At 40.8% G+C, this 19,663-nt stretch overlaps 1 protein-coding gene across 2 annotated transcripts in view; it reads left to right on the forward strand.

Moving 5' to 3' along the window:
• LOC115352532 (zinc finger CCCH-type antiviral protein 1-like) overlaps positions 1–16,297 on the forward strand; it is a 30,725-nt gene extending 14,428 nt beyond the window's left edge. For both annotated transcript variants that reach the window (XM_030040862.2, XM_041129505.1), the window contains 8 exons: positions 1,782–1,905; positions 3,136–3,301; positions 5,736–5,856; positions 6,420–6,516; positions 6,960–7,038; positions 11,661–11,791; positions 13,619–13,770; positions 14,309–16,297. In XM_030040862.2, the coding sequence (XP_029896722.1) occupies positions 1,782–1,905; positions 3,136–3,301; positions 5,736–5,856; positions 6,420–6,516; positions 6,960–7,038; positions 11,661–11,791; positions 13,619–13,770; positions 14,309–14,592 (1,154 nt within the window). In that variant the 3' untranslated portion in view covers positions 14,593–16,297. The remainder of the gene's footprint in view (positions 1–1,781; positions 1,906–3,135; positions 3,302–5,735; positions 5,857–6,419; positions 6,517–6,959; positions 7,039–11,660; positions 11,792–13,618; positions 13,771–14,308) is intronic.
• The last annotated feature ends 3,366 nt before the right edge of the window (positions 16,298–19,663 follow it).

Genomic DNA, 19,663 nt, shown 5'->3' on the forward strand with positions numbered 1-19,663 from the left:
CTAAGTATAAACAATTGTATTCAAGGGCTGTCCCTGAATGGTTGCTTAACCCCCAGGTTAGGCTTTTCCTTGGTTATGAGGAGGTACCATGAGATTTTTTCTTTCAGTGAACTTGCCCAGTCACTTTCTAAAGGACTATTCCTTTTCTGACCACCTGGTCTTGGTAAAAGATCCACTTAAATTAGATCAGACTGTGTTTGCTTTTGCTTAGGATGTAGATAGTAAGTTGCCTCAAAACTGTTTGGTCTGAAATGTTTTTGTGTATTTAGCATTTCTGTAGTGGGTTTGTGTTCTGGTAAAGATGCAGTTCTCCAGTCAGAAACTCCTTTTCTGAGAGGCAGATGAGTAAGTTACTTTAGGGCTTGATAATACCTCTTCTTAACCATTACTTTGAAGAGAGACAGTACTTTAAAAAAAATAAATTATTTCTTTTATGGCCATTTTATGGATCACAGAAATGAAATCTGGCCGAGAGAGACCAAGTGTGTTTTGTCTACAGCTTTTCAAGTTAATTTAAGCACAGTGCTTTCAAGACAGGGTGCACTCCAGCCCTGTTAACAAAAAGAATGAAAAAAGGAGTGAATGATACTGTCTTCATAACTGGGGTTAGTTTCCATATGATCTGTGGTCAGATACATCAGGGGGCAGGAATGGTGAAACTCCTTTTGGCTCTGTCTGTGCAGCAGCTACTCCAGCCTCGTGTCACATTTCTCAGACTCTCTGCTTCTTTAGGGCCAGGCTTGAGGCTTAAATTTATGAACTTTTGGACCTTCATAATATCAATGTTGTACCCAGGTGCTAACTGTGGAGGTCAGGCTCAAAGCAGCTCTCCTGTGACCACCAAATAGCCAGACTCAAATAATGGTTGGAGAGTTAGTGTGCTTTACCATGCCATGTTTGGCTCAAGAGTTGTAAATAAGAGGTTTGGTCCATACTCGGGTGTGGAGTGTACATCAGCTTCCCCCAGCAGGGAGGCCTGGAGGTCAGCTTCTGCCTGTATCCAGCAGGATGTACACATGCAGGGGTGTTAAGCAGGTCTGGGCTCAAACATGCAGACCTACATGCATTGAAAACATAGATGATGTAAAAAAACCCCCACGAGTCTTCCTCTTCCTGTGTGAAGTGTATATAGCACTGCTGCAGGTCTTGCACACAAGGCAGTTGAAAGTTGCTCCTTCCCATTTTCTGAGAAGTGAAGCAACAATTCCAATAGTGCCTAGCAGTGTTGTTAGTAGGGCAGTGTGCTACCTGTTCAGGGGTGAGTGTAGGGTCCCTCTTGGGGGATGTTCTGTGGAGTATTGCAGTCCTTTATGCTGCCTCATTTGTTGGGCTGGACCTAAAAAAAAACATTCAGGCCTTGGTAACCACCCCATAAAGACTAAAGGAAAGAGAGAACCAAATCTATCAGAGTGCTTATGTGACATGTAGACTAGACTTTTTGCAGCTGAGAAACATGGTGGTGTGACACATGGGCACACACTTATCTGTGGCACGGCTCTCCCAGCTGCCAATGTTGTGTATCAGCAAAGGGAAGGTTGTGGTTTCTTTGAAATGTGTTTGGCAGTATAAGAGCTTATGCTGCTTTTCTAGGTAAGGCTAGAGAAACGCACACCCCTATTGTTCAAACATATTTCTATTTTCAGCACTCTGTCTTTATTGCTTATACCAAAGCCCAAGAGATAAAGCCAGAGTGTAAAAAATGCTTCTTCCTTTTTTTTTTCCTTGTCTTGCTCTCTGTGTTATGATTGCAGAGCTCTTGATTATGTCTGATCTCATTACAGATAAATGCAGATTTGTTCATTACCATTTGCCATATCGATGGCAGGTATATAATGGGATCACCTGGAATGACCTTTCCATGACGGAGGAGATTGAAAAGGCCTATTGTGACCCAAAAAACAGCAGGTATGATGATGCTGGACTGCTTGCTTAGAGTACTGTGGTTGAGCCCCTGAGGAAAAACTCTTGTTTTCTTCCTAAAGATGTCTGACTTCCATAACTTCTGATTACTGAGCTGCTCAGAATCTGGGAGGATGTACAAATGAGAATTTTTCTTTTAAAAAAACCCAAAAGTAAAAGTGATTGCATGGAAATATCACCCCATTCTTGTCTTCTAAGAATAACACAGTATCTTGCATTTAAAACTCTATACAGTGTAAAAAGAAATGGGTGGAATTTAGTGCTTAGAATATTAGTATATCAGATAATGAATCATAACTTATAAATAATAATTAAGTTGGGCCTTTTAACAACAGTTCAGAGCTGGTCCTTCTCTAGGCTGTTCCTCTCCTAATACAGCTAGCATCTATAATAATACTATAATATAATAATATCTATAATGTGCCTAGGTAAATTTTATTAAATGCCCTTTGTGTAAGCAGCCCATCTTTTTCTTTTTCCTTAAGAAAGTGCATTTTCCCTTTAACTCCTTTCTGAAAGCCCCACTGTAAGTCATTGGATTTGTAGGGGACCCCAAGTATGGCCTCAATAAAATGGTATAGCTGTTTTGGCCCATGCCTCTTCAGTCAGCAGGTGATTTTGATTTGCAGCTTGACTAGGCTGCTGGATGGTGCAAATCACAAGCAAGATTCCCAAGAGGAGGCTACTTTCAAAGTCTTTCTGCCTGAGAGTTAATTTTCTCAAGCCTCCCAGGAGTAAGAGCCCAGGTGGCTCCAGTGATGAATCCTGTTTACAGAAGTCACAGCTGTGATTGCATCCTCTGTAACCACAGAAAAAGAACAAAGTTGATAAGCTGCAGGTGCTTGCTGGCAAACTCAGTCAGGTACTTACCAACTTCTATTTTTGTACTGAGAAAAACTGTAACCATGCTTATTTATTGCAGAAATACCTCTTGCCACATTGTACATGTAGCCCCAGACTGTCTGTAAAGCTGGCAGTGCAACATCTGGCTAGCGACTGAGATGGCATTCAGTGTCTTACAGGTCACAGTTCACTTCTGAAGACTGGAAACAGTTTTCAGAGCTGCCATGCATGCGGTGGGAAATACTCTTATTTTGGGCCTAATTAAGTTCAGGCAGTCACATTATATTAAAGAAAATTGCACCATCTTAAACTGGGGATTAGAGGATAAAATATATACTGTTAAATATAATAAACCTGAATTTGTCCTTACAGCATACCAGCTAAGAACATTAATTTTCAGACAATGACATGCTGTTCTTCTTCGCTTCGACGCCTCTCTACACCGTCATCAGTCACAAAACCCACATTGTTATTGACTACACAGTGGATTTGGTATTGGAAGAATGACCAAGCCCAGTGGATTGAATATGGGCAACAGGTGAGTCCACATCCTGTGCTTTGAATCACTTCTGAAGAAATGCTTGGAGCCTCTCCCCCCCCCCCAACTCCCCTTTACTCAGCAAGGTTAATTAAGTAAGTGCTTGTGCCTGAGTTTTACAGTGTCAAGTAAGGCAGTGAAGCTACAGATGTTCGTAACAGATGTGATAAAATGTTGACAGGCTGGAGGGGAGGGAACATGCTTTATCTCCTTGCAGTGAGGTTCAGTACGAGTGATTGTCTGTCTTTGTGTCTGGGTGATTTGTTGTAACTACTTTCCTGACAAAGATCTTGTTGGCAAATACAGGAAAGCAAAATTCCTTTTTTTCAGCTTGTGTTGATCAGGCTGTTTTTGACGATGCATGCTGGCTTCTCTAGTCAGATTCCCTTCTGGAGTTGTCCATGGCTTCTACACAGATTTAACATGTATACACTGTCCTTGAGATATATTGCCTTTTAAATTATTCAGGAAGTAGCCTTGCCTCTCTTCTAAGCATTGTCCTGCTTCCTTGAACGTGCAAGGACTGCTGTGCTCTCTCAGATCAAATGTTACCTTTCTCCCTGGGTGGCCAAATCCTCTTTGAGAGAGTGATCTATGTGAAAAATGCAGCAAAAGAAATAAATAAGTAATCTCTCCTTCCCCCAGCACAGATGAGTCTTCCCCATGTGGTTTACAGTGTAGCGGCACAACTGGCAGAACACAAAGGTGATCCAGGGATGTGGAAAAGTACGCAGGGAAAGATGATGAATATAGTGGCTCTAGCAATGGTGGGCTTTTGATTTCAGTAGGCAGCTTAAATGGAAAGCATCTCCATCAACATACCCTCATATTTTACATTATTTTGTACATTAGAGAATTATACTTGCATCATGGTTTAACCCTGGTGTTGCAGAGCAAATTTAGAATCTGCTGACTACACCAGTTTGTTGCGGGGGAGGCTTTAGACCATTTAAAGAACCACCATGAAAGGTAGCAGCAAAAGTAGTTTGAAGTAGAATGTTGTAAAAGTGAGACTTAACAAAGTCTGATGGCAAGGTTCACTCTATTACTTATTGCACAGAGGATATAATAATAATTCAAAGTTACCAATACAAAATCTCGGTATACTATAATACAAGGTTATGCATGATATCGATCACTTACCAAAGATCTGTGATCGGTAAGGGGTGTCTCACCCTCAAGGAGTAACGTTGAGAGGTGTCCCAGCTCAAGGGGAGGTCACCGCTGTGCAGCCCACACCTTAGCAGGGATTGCTAAAAAAAAAGCTCACTCAGGCTGTCAGATTTATGGAATGAAGTGGTTGGCTCATAATCAAATTGCACACGGTGAAAAAGGTAAGCATGAGACTCCTTGTACCCACAACTTCCTTTGTTCCTTGACAAATTAATCTTGGAAGAAGCACTGGCTATTCATGTGTTAATCACATGATCGGTGTTCCGGTTTCCAAGCTTATGCATCAATGCTCACCATGTCACCCTGTTCTTGTGGGGGGTTTCAGAGAACAGGTTGGAACTAGAGAAGTTCATGGCCTGGTCTTGGCCTAGGCCTTTACTTCCCTGGGAGCCTGAATCAAACTAACACTAGTTTGGTCAAGGAGTTGAGTGCATCCGTCACACCTGGCCGGCGACTAAGCCCCACGGAGCCACTCGCTCACTCCTCCACAGTGGGATGGGGGAGAGAATTGGAAGAGTAAAAGTAAGAAAACTCATGGGCTGAGATAAAGACAGTTTAATAGGTAAAGCAAAAGCCGTGCACGTAAGCAAAGCAAAACAAGGAATCCATTCACCACTTCCCATGGGCAGGCAGGTGTTCAGCCACCTCCAGGACAACAGGGCTCCATCACACTTAATGGTGACTTGGGAAGACAAACGCCGTCACTCCGAATGTCCCCCCTTCCTCCTTCTTCCCCCAGTTTTATGTACTGAGCATGACATCATATGGTGTGGAATATCCCTTGGGTCAGTTGGGGTCAGCTGTCCTGGCTGTGTTCCCTCCCAACTCCTTGTGCCCCCCAGCCTACTCGCTGGTGGAGTGTGGTGAGAGAAGCAGAAGAGGCCTCAACTCTGTGTAAGCACTGCTTAGCAGTAACAAAAAACATCCCTGTGTTATCAACACTGTTTTCAGCACAAATCCAAAACATAACCCCATACTAGCTACTGTGAAGAAATTTAACTCTATACCAGCCAAAACCAGTACAACTTGTTACAGAACTAATGGGATACATGTGTGTCCGTCATTACTAATTATGTATTTGTGTGTATGTTATGTGCGTCTGGTAATCGCATTTTAGGCCATGATAGTTCTGGGTAGATTTCTTCTTCATCCTACTCTTTGCCTCTTCTTTCCCTCTACCCAAACTAGTTATCCAGGGTTTAGTCCTGTTGTGTTTACTCATTACTCTTCTTTCTCTTTTTTTCCTCTTGCTCCCCCAAAGGGAGAAGGGAATAGTGTGAACTCGCCATCTTCTGCTATTATTGAGAATTTGTATCTAGCAGATCCAGATGCCACCATATCTTTCCAGGCTGGCTCACATCATTACCAGCTCAATTTTAAAGGTACTCATTTTAAAGGTTCTCATTTACAACTATGCAGTGCTTTACAAAGACTAACCTGCCAGCTATCCCAGCTTTTAGAAGCTATGACTTCTTTTACTAATACTACCAGATTTACTGATTGGAAGGGGAGGTGAGGTAGTGATGGCCCAGAGGAAATTCCTTACAAAAGTAACCTTCCCCCTTATTCCTTGACAATATTCAGACTCACATTGGACCAGAAGTAAAAAGACTTGTAGTCTTCACATAAAGTCATAGTAAACCTTAAGTAAAGTGAGTTAACCCTATGGATACTAAAAATGAAAAATCAGGCATCTTCCTGTGCTGCTGGAGCAATATTTAAAGAGCATGAATGACTTAAGGGAGCAAACAAGGTAGGCACAGGATAAATACCAGAGTTACAGGAAGGACAAGAACCTTAAGTAGGCTTTGTGCAACTATTCTTCAGCAGATAGAATTGACAATGAATATGCACTTCTCATTAATGAATGACTCTCATTAATTAATGACCCCATCTTGTAGACTTATTCATGACTTTTTCTTTTGCCTTCTCTTTTCTCCTCAAGAAATGACCCAGACAAACATCTCTTTTAAAACTCGAAGAAAGGTCTGCAGGCGACCGAAGTTTGTGTCTTCTGAAGATGTGCAGAAGATAAGGAAAGGGTAAAAGATTCTCTCTAAGTTGTTGTGTTTTCGTATTTCAGAAGTAATTATAAGGCAAAACAGCTGCCAGTGCTGGCAGTAATTGTGCAAAGAATGCAGCTGTTGCTAGAAGAAAACATATCCATTTGACTGAACAGAAGCTATATCACAAACTGCCAGCTTGGTGCATCACCTGGTTTCTGTGGTACATGTTACTCCAGATACCACATCCACAGGACTGGTGCTAGACAGTTGTTTCTTAAAAAAGCAAGTGAAAGAGGACCGTGGCAATTGAATGGCTGCATGCAAGGCCCAGCTCACAGGCTGAGGCTGTTTCCCAGTTTTTGTGGTTTATTTTGTTTATTTTTAAATGTAGGAATTAGCCAAAGGGGATGCTGCCAATTTGACTGTTCAGAGCAGTACTGGAATTACTAACAGTTTGGTTTCTGTCTGTTTGCAAACAGCCAGAGGGATTCTTCTATTCCAAATCAAGTCTGTCCTGTCCACTGGGATCAATCTGCACTGCCTGACTTGGGATACAAGGTATCTTCCCCCTTCTCCCCCACCTCCCCCGGCCTTGTAATTCTGATGGAAAGGCACGATTCAAAGGAGGAGGATGCTTAACTGAAGCAATTGTAACTGGGTAGATGCTAAAAAGCGACAGGAGTGTTCTCTTGAGTGGCTGTGCTAAAGATCTAGGTGATCTCCCAAGAGCTCCTGAAAAAGGTGCTAAATTCCCATGAACTTCATCTGTATTTTAGGCATCTATTTACACGCAAAACCAAAACTCACCAAATTCAAGACAATTTTTGTTTTTTTTTTTTTCTGTTAAAAATGAAAAAATGGCTTATTTTGGTGACTTAGTGGACCAGTTAAGCAAGGGGCTTCTATGAAGCGTGTATTTCTTCTGGGCTGAGACAAAGCCCTTTCTGTGTAGGCTGTTAAAAAGCCATCCTATAATAATACCATCATGGCTGTTGGTGGATAAAGTTTGGACTGGAGATTTAGGAAAGGGGATCTCTATGTGCTCTTTCAAGTCACCCAGTACTGTCACATACATCACAGATCTGAGCACAGACCATGGCCTCAAGGAATGGCAGTAATAAAGAGTTACAGCTAATAATATCAAAAAACATTTGCAGTGATCTCTTCAACAAAACAAAACAAACCCCTGTCAGCCCAAAGTCTATGTTCCTGTTTGGTCTACCAAGACCAAAAATGTGCAGGTGGTTTTTAAATTACTAGGTCTAATGGTATTAAGCAGCAGTCCTTCTGGAAGAGCAAAACAGACTGTGGAAATACTACAGTATGCTATAAAAAAGGCTTTTGAGTGTTATACTTGTCTTTGTTTATAGTGGCTTTGACCCTGATTAAGGAACAGCACATAACGTGGAGCATAAGAGGTTTTCCTTGTTGACTGTGTCACAGAATCTTCTGTGATGCTGACCAACTTGTATTGGCACAGATATCTTGATGGCTAGGGACAGGACAGAAGTAATATCATATTTCCAGACTGGGAATTCTTTCTGGCTAGTTTCAGTTGACAGAGAGCTCCATTGCTATTCTCACTCTTTGTATTTTATTTTCCCTGGTGTAATTACATTGGCAGTGGCAGGAGAACCAAGTATCATGTCTCTTAGTTTCCGTAGGCTGATTCCTGTAATTCTGCTTTGTGCTGAATGTTTCATTTTACCCTGACTACCCTCTTGTGTGGGATTATGCCTTACTCGGTGTAATGCCAGTATCTGGCCATGCGTGTATATAGCAAATTCATCTACAGTTCTGATGAAAAATCAATGGATAAAATTTAAGTCAACTGCTCTGTACATTAGCTCACTTCAAATAGCTGGTTTTCACAATTAGCAAAAACCCCTAGTTTTTCAAGTCTGTAAAAGTGTCAGGTGTCCAGCACCTGCTGAATGAACTAATAATGAGTTTGTGTGGGAATCTGGCCGCCAGACCTTTTGAAGATTTGGGCCTGTGATATTTTGAGCTCTGTCAAAATAATAAAGGGTATAGCTAATCAGCTCTTCCCTTGGCTTATCAGCAGCTTAACTGATTAACATAAGATTAAATTTTTCAAAAGAATGCCGGGAAGACAGGTAGCTCATTTCTCTTCAGGCCTCGGAGTTGCATGTACCTTAACTGCTTCCCTTATTTACTCTGAAGACTTCAGTCTGAATTTTAGTTGAGTCTGTTTTTTCAGGTGTTTCTGGAGTCACTGAGGTGATTGTGAGAGGCTTTGGAATGCGATGTGCAGATCCATGGTATCGCTGGTGGTACTTGTGGGGATGTGTGAAATAGAAGGATCATCTTGTTCCCCAGAGCTCAGTTTGCTTGCTGAGTTGGCACCTAAGAAAACCATCTCTTAATTTGTAAACTGAGTGCCTTTCATAGGAAAGGAAAAGTTAATTCTGTACCTAAACAGTGACAAAGCCCATAGTACCTGTTGGTGCTAAAAGTGAAAGCCTGGTCTAGATTAAATATTTCTGTGGGGTCCTAAGCTCAGTTTTTTGCAGTAGGTAATATTGGCACTGGCTGGGATTCTGTATGCATGTGGTGACCATTGTAAGATCTGACAATTACGACTTGATGAGTTCCCTTCTCTTTAGACATTGACGAATAATCGTGGCAAAATTTGCTGTGCTGGAAGTGATCCATCTTAAAAAGGAACACCTATATGAGATAGGGAGGAAGTCATCTTTGCTTAAAAAGAGCAGCTCTGGTTTGGTAACATTGCTTATTTTTTGAGCGTTGCAGTGTCTTAGTCTGTAAGTCATTTAGAATCATAGTTCTATAGAAAGTAGAGTGTATGAAATGCACAATGGAAATTGGTAACACCAATTGGAAAGTTGGTGTGAATGTCTTCTGTCTTTGTTTAACAGAAAAAGTGGAATTAGTAGTTGGTAAGCTTTTCAAAGGCAAAAAAAAAAAAGAATCGATACTGTCTTGGAACTTCATGCTGGGTTTTAAATTGTATCTTTAATGTATGACAGAGAAATGTGTGCAACGAATGTGTGGTTTTATGTCAGAGGATTAGTCTTTGTGTGGCTGCTATGTTGCTGAATCCTGACACGCATGCCAAAGATTGCTGTTCTGTAACAGGAATGGGCACTGATGCAACGTGAAGAGTCTGTGTACTTCATTAGTTCTGGCTGAGTCACTGTCACTAATACAAACTATGCTGCTTCCAAAACCTAAGTTAACCAGAGATCACGGTTTGATATCACAGACCGCTGTTCTTGTACAGTCATGCGCTAATAGAAATTATTGTCAGGGCTGTGATTCTTTCTCTGCCTCAGAAACTCCACTCCTTGCTAGTGGGTTAGCAAATGCTTATGCTCTCTAGGAATTTTCCTTTTTAGGTCTGAAGATGAAGAGCTAAAGAAGTTACGTTGTTACGAAGCATCAACCTGCAATAGCAATGTGGTGTTACCCTTTATTAGTAGGGGAAGCCTCCTTGGGGAAATAAGGACAATCCCACAAAGTTTTCATTCAAAAGAGAACTGGCTTTGTTGCTTGGGAGGCCATCATATGATAAAATAATTGAAGTACCTTTCTTACAGGATTAGGCCTTGTACCATGTGGCTGACCCTCTGTTTTACCCAGAAAAGTTACGGTTCCTCAGTAAATAGATGCAGCATAGCAAAAGCATAGTTGTAGTCCAAATACGAATTGTTTATGTATAAATGAAAGATGTAGTACTGAAATACAGTGACATAATTTTAATCTTGTAGGTGATGGTGAGCAACTTGAGCTGTGGTGTCACAGAGTATGCAGACAATAAATACTTGCCCATCCAAATTGTTTTATGTGTTGTAAAGAAGCTTTGGAAAATACTCTTGTATTAAGACATGGGAAACTTCATTCAACCTTGTAAAAGCTTTTTAATAAATTCAAAGAAATAATTCTTCCTTGTGCAGCTGACTTTATACTTAATCCCTAGAAGACTTTCCTATGATAGGCCTCTTCGTCAGTGAGTACTTAATGCACAAGTTGGACATGGTATCCAGAAAAACACTTCTTTATTTATATGCAGCTGTGAAATATAAGTCCTATTTTATCTCCTCGCTAAACTCAGCCTTCTAAAATGTGGAGCTTTTGCCTGACAGATTAAGATGTTGGCATCATATTACCTCCTAGGATGACCGCAGCTTTCCTGCTTAAAACACATCTTTGATATGTGGAATGTTGAGTATTTCAATTTAAGTCATTTTGAGTCCCCACTAGGCTTAGGCAGCAGTAAAGTGGAAAGTATTACCAAGTGACCTCAGTCTGCCAGCATTATGCATTTTCAGTCAAGTTTATGGGAGATAAGTGTCTATTCTAGAAGATTAAAGACAGATATTACTTTGGAGAAAAAAATGGAAAATTTATGCATGACATAGGCAAGTAGAAGAGCTCGAATCATGTTTTATGTTTTGCCTTACCTTTTCTTTGGGGAAAAATGTGCATTTCTTGATGGATTTTTAAACACAATAAGCATGGATAAATAGACGTTGTTTCCTTTAGGAAAGGAGGAGATGTATTTGCTTAAGCAGGTATTTAGTGTAACATTCCTATTAGAATCTTAATTGTTCTCTTATGTGTAGAAATGTAGCTTTTTTTTTTTTTTTTCCTTAAGTCTGTATTTAAGTGCAACTTTCCAAGTTTTAATTTGGAAAGTTAAGGAGCTACGATGCTGGGTGGTTGTATGTATTTTGTTTGTTTCATCTTTAGTAGCTGAAGCTCCCTTAAATGTCTGGTTACAAATGATACTGTTATCGTAACATCTTTTGTTCTTGATCAGCTTTATATATAACACTGATATTATCTGCAGTAATCAGTCAAGTTTTCTTTTTTTTAAATTGCCGTTTCATTGAGATTTAAAGTTACAAGTGTCAACTCTTACTTGGAGATGTAAAACATTTAATTGATCCTTTCGCTTTGAGCATCCTTCCTGAAGAGAGGTGAGGTGTCCTTGCAAAGCAGGAGTGACATACTGATTTACATATTAAGTGTCTGTCCTAATTATTCGCATAGTCACGATCCAAAGCATTAAATTAACCTTCGCAAGTATAGTTTGGGGACCCTTCTGAAAGTGTATGTGCTGTAATTAGGCTTCTGCATGTTATGAGCTAACTGAAGGCTCATGTCTTCTTTTCCTTTTTGTTTCTATTTTATAGGCAGTGGAGGTCAGTAATACAACCTCTGAATACAACAGAATAAAGCAACTGTTTCATCAGACTATGAAAAGCTACAAGGTCCTTAAAATACAGAGGATTCAGAATCCATCCCTCTGGAAAGTGTTTCAGTGGTTAGTATTTGTTTCCACATCCTTATGGGGAGGGAGTCTCCAAGAGCTGGTGTCCTGTAGCTACTTCCTAGGAAAGAAAAGACTTTACCACCTCTGCTTTAACATGACTGGTATTTCCTTCTTAGGAGCAGTTTCAGGAGTGAAATTAAGTGTCTAAGGCCTTGCAGAGAATGAGATGCTCCTGGGGGGGGGTTCCCTTTGCATGGCTCCTTGGAAGATGGGGGGAGGGGTATGGACAGAAGGACATGAATGACGCAAAATTGGGATGAGGATACCCACAGTAATGTGAAATAGTGTATTGATTGACTTGGGGACTGAACAGTAACTGCCTGCTGCGCATATGTTCTGTCTGTTAACAAAAGTTTATCCATTAGAACATATGAAATACTTGCTAAAAAAGAAGTGGGCAAGGGTAAAGTGTGCTTGGGTCTGTCTCTCTCTCTTTTTTTTTTTTTTTTTTTTTTTTCCCCCCCCCCCCAGTCAGATTTATTTAAGGCTTTCTCAAGAGTTTGAGTACCCTTGCTGAATTAAGTCAGTATTCACTGAGAAAGAGTCCTTGTGCTTTAACTTAATGGTCCCTGAGTACCTGAGCTCCTTTCTGGTTTTTAACATCTGCATCAGTGATACTGAACTCCAGGTACTTACACCAAGCTAGATACCAACAGTTTTGAGCTGGTGCTATTGACAGTAAACGACCATGTTCAAGTTACTTTGGTAGTAGATTAAGGTGTTGCATAGAACAGTTGTCTAGTTTAAAACAAAAGCAGATACCTAATAGAAGTGTTCAAGGAATGTATGGAATGGTAATGGAGAAAAATACTGCTCAAATAAGTACTTTCACCTGTGAAGTGACTGAAGCCAGGAAGCTATCACTAATAATTTCATAAAACCTCTTCATCTAGCAAAACTTAAGACACTTAAAAACATGTGGTAGTGCATACTCTTTATCCTCCTCCAAAGAGATAATTAAGCTAACCAGGCAGAGTTTAACACTGTCAAGTTCGCAATCAACAAGTTTCAGTTCATTGCTCCTAACTTCTCATTTATGCTGTTTACAAGTTGGAAGGATTCTCCCCTCTCCCTGGCTCTGTTTACTTGGTAGCTGATAACTTCCTGAAGAATATCACTGTCTTATCCACTTTGACAGCTTCTGAAAACCTGCGGGATGTCTGGATGCTGTGAAATAGTGATGGGAGGTACTAGTTGAGCCTTCCGTTACGATTCCTCTTTTGACACCGGTCATAGCCCAGTCTGACTCTGGCCTCAATCAGGAAGGTCTTCAGTGGTGAGGGAAGGCTCAGTTTCTCTCCTGGCTCTGTCTCCTCGGCTGCACTGATCTCACCGAGGGGCAGGAGCTCAGGGCGTGTGGCAGTCTGGGTTCACTAGGGGAATGAAGAACAAGCTGCCTCTAGTGCTTACCCACTGCTGGAGCGTGGAGGCTCTGCGGTTAGTACAACCTCCGCTCCCCAGAGAGTTTGGGGCTGGGAAGGGACAAGAGACATTAAAGCAGAACTAGTAGGACCCTACAGAAGAGCAAAAGGTTGGTACAGTGGGGGCTGTAATAGTGTCAATGCTTACTTAAATTCACTGAAGAAAGCCAGAATGACCTAGAATTGCTGGGCAGTGGTATCAATATATTGCTCATTGTGTAATTGTTCATCATACTGCTAGTCTGTTTCATCTTCCAAGCTGAGAGAGGAGAAAGCAGACTGGAAATCTCATCCAGCTGATATTTACATGTACATTATATCCTTTTTTTTTGAAAAAAAACCCTTTCTCCCTTTTCTTCCATGGCTCACGCTCTTCTCCCCTGCATTTTTCTTTTAGGCAAAAGGAGCAGATGAAAAGGGAAAATGGAGGGAAGGAAGTAAGTGAAAGGCTCCTTTTCCACGGAACCAAGATCTCCTTCGTGGAAGCCATCTGTGTTCACAACTTTGACTGGAGAATTTGTGGAAGCAATGGAACTAACTATGGAAAGGGTATGTAGGAAGTGACTCTGTGTGTTAGATGTCTACTTAGACTCCCCTGATACTAGAGCAATCAAAGTTTTGAAGTCTTTAACTATAGAGGGTGGGGAAAAAAACAAAAAAAAGGCAGGAATTGGTATTATGATCTTCCTTCCCTCTGGAGAGGACAAGGATTTGCTTTGTGCAGGGATAAGTCTTTTCACAAGGTGTTAAGAGAATTAATGTAGTGATTTGAAAAGCCTCTGTTGCTGTAGGTGGGATCTTCTGAAGGCACAAGGTCATAATTTGAACTTGCTGGAGAAATAACACACATACCTGTAGTGTTTTTATGTTTGGGTTTTTTAAAAATTATTCCTAAAATAGCAAATTCTGAATGGAAATTATGAGGCAAAATCCATTCTCTTGTAAAAATTCCTATGGTATTATGTAAACTGAGTAAGAGGAGACCTGAAAGTTGGGTCAAATACCTCCTGAAAAACAAGGGGATGCTCAGTTTTTGCTGTGACTTTATACATATTCCTTGTAACCATGTTTTCATATCATTTTCTAGGAAGTTACTTTGCTAGAGATGCTTCCTATTCCCATGCATACTGTCAGCCTGCAGTGAAGACAAACATCATGTTCGTGGCTCGTGTATTGGTTGGAGATTATGTTAAAGGCAATGCAGCCTATGTTCGCCCCCCGATAAAGTCCGTTGATGGGCTTCGGTTTTATGACAGCTGTGTGGACAATGAGTTAAATCCATCCATTTTTGTTGTGTTTGAAAAATACCAGATTTACCCAGAGTATACGATAGAGTATAAGGAGGAAGCAGAAAAATGCATTGTATCTTAGAGGGATCAGAGCTGTTTGTATCCCTCATCTTATTTTCCGTACTGCAGGTGTTGTCATACTTGGCGACTTCTTTCTTTTTAACGCAATCCTTTGGAATGTTAATCCAAAGAATTTCTGTATTGTGGAGGATTGGTAAAACAGATGTTACATCTGTTTAGACTAATTGCCTTGTCTTCTCCTCTTCCTCTCTTAAATGAAGCATAGACATTTGGGTAACCATAGCAGAAAAATCAGAATCGTGGGATGGGAAATTGAAAGTTATGACTTCTGTGGGCAAATAATTGTAAATGCATTTTCTTAGAAATAGAGTAGAGAGGATTTCTCTTTGCAAACAGTTCAGTTAAGAGAAAAATTAGCAGTACAGTAGTTTTTAAGCAAACTCTCAAGTTTTTAGTAGTCAAAGATTCTTTTCAGTGCAGAATACAGCTGTTCTTGACCCTATCACAATTCTAAACAAGTCAGCGTATGTAAGAATGACTTGACTTAGTTTTCAAAGTTAACGCTTTGCTTGTTAATGCTGAAACTAGTTTCAAGTTTAAAATGGTAAAACAAAAAAATAAAAAGCTTATTTTAAATCCATGTTGTAAGTGCTCAAGTGGAGAAGTTTCATCTGTACAATGGCAGCTACTGTTTGGATCAGAAAATTGTTGGATCAGAAACTTTTTGCAGATCCACAGTAACTTGCTGTGTGACCTACACAAAAATAGAGCTCAAGTGAAACTGTAAAAGTCACAACATATGAATAAGCAGGTACTAATATTTGGAGGTTTGGCTGCAACTAATGGCCGTAAGTATATAAAAACTGTGTCACAACGAGCCAGACTTTCAAGTGAATGCGGCCACGTATTTTCTCAATGTGAGCATTTGCTAAGCAAATGCTATAGGACAGGAGAAACATCTTAATCATTGATATTTTCTGTCCTATTTGTATACGTTAATTTTCATTTTTCCAGAAATATGATATGACTGGAAGAGACCAGTTATGTTCTCTCGAGGCCAGTGGTAGAACTGCTGTCCTAAGACACTTTGTGTATGTGTTTTGTTGCCCACATTGTGCTGGGCAACTCTCTGAGAACTCACAAGTGCAGTTCCTCTTCGTGTTTTGACGTCGCTGTGGGTGGTCCTGGATACTGCTTCCCTGGGTCTGTTTTTTTGATACACTTGCTTTGTCTTTGTCAATGATGTACAAACCTACTAACAGTGGTTAAGTTCTTTTTTATTAACTTACATGCTTTTTGTTGTCCCAAAAAGAAAATATAGAAACTCTGTGAGAGTTTCTACTGGATTTTAATACGGAGTTTGTAAGTTAATCGAACTGAAGACCCTCTGTACAAAGATGTCTCATTCAGGCAGCCTAGCTGTTAAGAGGGAAACTGTTGCTGAGGACAGAGGAGCAGTTAACTTTTGCTTTCAGAAAAGCTTTACAGTAACACAAATAGCCTCCCAATTATTTGCATCTTCGATACAAATCTGTCAAACACTTATACTACTCAAAGTTTGCAAGTTACCAAGAAGATGGGGAAATGTATGAAACTAGGAAATCTTATTAAAATTACTGTCGTAGAACTAAATGAAAACGTAAGTCAGTAATGCATTAAAAGATGAAGATTTTAGCACTTTTTAAGATCTCTCTCACTTTTGCTTGCCTATAGAGTTCCTGAATCATTGAGTTTTGCCATATTTGCAAATAAAATGTTTTCACTCACTTTTTGTTTGTTAGTGTGCAGTTTGTCTCCATACATAAACTTATAGCACAACTAAACAGACCTAGTGAACTAACCACTTAATACATGTGCTGAGTGTCTTCCTCCCACACAGTGCTGCACTTCCCCCCACCCCCGTAAGCTACAAGACAGGCAAGTGTACGGAGAATGCCAGTGAGATGCTGACAACTTAAGATCAGTCCAAATCACAAAATCTAGAGGAAGAACAAGGGAAGAAATGGCAACTCCAGTGATGTGCTTCGCACTGTCAAAACTGCACTTCCATAGGTCTGGCTAGGGGTACAACTCTCTCGTGCACAGGATATTGGCTATTTAATTGGTGGCCGGGTTGGACTGTAGATGAGAGCTGCTCTGGGGAAGGAAGACAAGAACTTCAGTCTGGGTAACTAAGCTGAAGAGGGAAGAAAGCTAGAAAAAACATACTGTGAATGCAGGAGGATGGAGCACAAAGGAAAAATGGTTCTCCCACCTACTGGCACTTCAGCCTCTTCCTAACTGATGCCAAGAAAAACACCTTGCAAGAGAAATGCCATGCTTGCCACAGGCTGACAGTAATCCTTTGCCCTTTGAGATGGTAAAAGGCATAGTGTGTGAGAGGAAAGGAATAAATCCTTGTGTGGCAGCTGTGTAGCCACTGGGCTGAATTATGGTTCCAGTTGTTGCTGCAACAAGCCAGCTTCAAGGTAAGACCAAATCAAAGTGTGTTTTCATGATAACCAACAGAATTTTGGAAGTAATTTTTTTTCATTCCTAGTGACTGAGCAGAAACCATATTGGCTTTTTTCTGACAATCCTAGCACTGCATATTGAGACTGCCACTTGTGGGCCATGTTTTTGTCTGAAATAATATAGCCTATGTGTGATAATAGCACTTTGATTTGTCACTGCTGATGCTTTTCTTGGATTTCTGGGTTGGCTAAAAGCAGGCTATTGACTGCCCTGCTGTATCTGCCTCACTCACTAGCCTTATATTATAATCTGATTAATGGCTTTCAGGGAATTCAATAGATGCAGAACAAGCTTGTTCAGAAAAGGCTAAAAATGCATTTGCTAAGGGTACATTCTGTATTTAATCCAGTAACTTCACCTTCTTCTAGGCATGGCATTATAGGGGCTATTCATGAGCACAGATACTGCTGCTCTTGACTTCTGGATGCCTTCTTTTTGTTCCTGTCTTTAAACTGAGGGAATAACTACTTGTCATGTTTCAAGATACAGAAAGAGTTTAGAGAACAGCACCACAGAAACAGAATGCGTTATGAGCAGCACCACTGTAAATTTTTTATTTAAAAAAAAAAAAATCTTAGCAAGTTTGTTGCACTTTTATCTCTGAATATAATTTTTTTTTTTCCAGTCTTCCCCTGTGAGCTGGTGTGCCAACCAGCTAGTTTGCTTACAATGAAGCATAGGCCAGATGCAATCCTAGCAGTCAGGTGGTCAGCAGCTCTCTTAGTTGTGTCTCCTCCCTCCACCCCGCCCAAAACCCTTCAAGTATTAAGAGGGAGAGTGGTTTGAGGTATCTGTGAAATGGAATGCTGTGAGCAGAGTTTCCTAGCCCCTGCAAGGCTCTGAGGCTTTGTTTTGCTTCCCGGCTCATTCAAGCCTCTGCAAAAAAAGATGCCATGTTGGCAACGGGTCTGAAGAAGCGAAAGCTGTGAATGCGCAGCCCTCTGGCACAGCTGCTCTTTGGGTTCTTGCATCTCAAAGACGAGGCAGCTGCGAGTGGGAGTCTGCAAGACAAATGCAACGCCATTTTTCAGGAAAAAGACTTGAGGCCTCAGAACAAGCCCGTTCGCTGCTGCCAAGTGTTGTTGTGGCCTGTGAGACTGCATGGTGGCTGTACGCAGGTAAGCACAATATCCTCTTGAAAGGCCTTGGTCAGTAGCTGTGCACACAAAGAAGGTATCACTTGCAGAGGTTCCTGCAGCTGACTGAGGCCTTTATTTTGTATTTGAAAAGATCTGTACATATGCCTTTATCAGGAAAACATGGGTTGAAAACTTGTTGAAAAAAACATGCTTCGCCCCGGGTTAATAAATCTGGTCTTGATTTGCGAACAAAAAAAATGACTCGAAACCAACATACCTGCTATGGTAGCTGGTCATGATACCACTGATGCTGTGGTGCGCTTTCTTCACCAACAAAACTAAGAAGCTGTAGTACTGGAGGGCTTTGGGGTTGAGCGGCAGGAGCCTAGGCAAGGCCTTAGATGATGGGTGACAGCTGTGCTTTCACAGCAGCCTCCTCCTACATGTACCACTGATCACCATGGTCGGTTTTAGTACAGCTTAAGAGCTCTAACAGTCTAAACCAGACAAGTCTTTAAAAGAATTGTTAATGGGTCCTAAAAGCTAGACCCACTGTAGCAAAGACTTTCTAAAGAACTTTTTGGTTCAGCTTGCTTGATGTTAACAGAATTGTTACAAATACTGCAGTACTAGGTCTGACAGTAGTGAAGTCCAACAGAACATCACCAGCCCCCTGTTTTACTGCACTGAGCTACAAGAAACAGCTAACGCTGAAGAAGCTGTAGAGGTAACTGAGCTGATGGTATACATGGTCTCAGCACAGATGACTTAAGAAAGCAGTTCAGAAAAGACTTGTAAAGTGGGAGTATTGCCCTTGCAGCCACGCTGGGGATCATGCTAAAACACCGTTGAAGTTAAAAGTAGATGTTTCCTGATGTAACGCTGGCAGGGAGTTACTGCCCAGGCTCAAATTCTGATGCACAGCACAAAGGACTATTACCTACCTCTGCCCCTCTTAATCCAGAAAAAGAAGTGCCATGGAGGCTGGGAGGGATGGCCTGCTAACTTTAATGGGTGTGGCAAAGATAGAACAAAAGCAAGGACGGGGCTGTGTTTGTATTTGCACAACCTGTGCAAAACCAGTATCTCTCTTGTAAGCAGCAGATGTTCGTACAAAGTTTGTATCAACTGCTTTTCAACTGCTCTGCTTAGATATAAAAAGGTGAGCTTTTAGGAGTCTGCATGATCCTTGGTCAAGTCTTCCTCTGCTTGTTGTTCTTCTATTGTTCTTCCCACTGAGCCACCTGCTTGTTAATTAGTTTCCATAATGGTAATTGAAAATGAGTCAGCATAGCATGGTGAAGCAAGACAGAATGGTTTGAGTATTCTGGATAAAAATAAGGGGAAGATACAGCAGAAAACTAGAAGTTCTCATTTATGGGCAAAATGTGTAGTACTAGTTGAATGAAAAAGCTTCTAGTCACATTCATGGAAGCAAAGAGAATGTATACTGTTATGGGTTTATGAAATTAAGCTATTATAAATAATCCATTTAAAAGCTTCATCCATACATGCAAAGAAGTCATACTTGCTCTCAAC

The sequence above is a fragment of the Aquila chrysaetos genome, chromosome 17 (assembly GCF_900496995.4).
Source record: "Aquila chrysaetos chrysaetos chromosome 17, bAquChr1.4, whole genome shotgun sequence".
NCBI classification, from domain to species: domain Eukaryota; kingdom Metazoa; phylum Chordata; class Aves; order Accipitriformes; family Accipitridae; genus Aquila; species Aquila chrysaetos.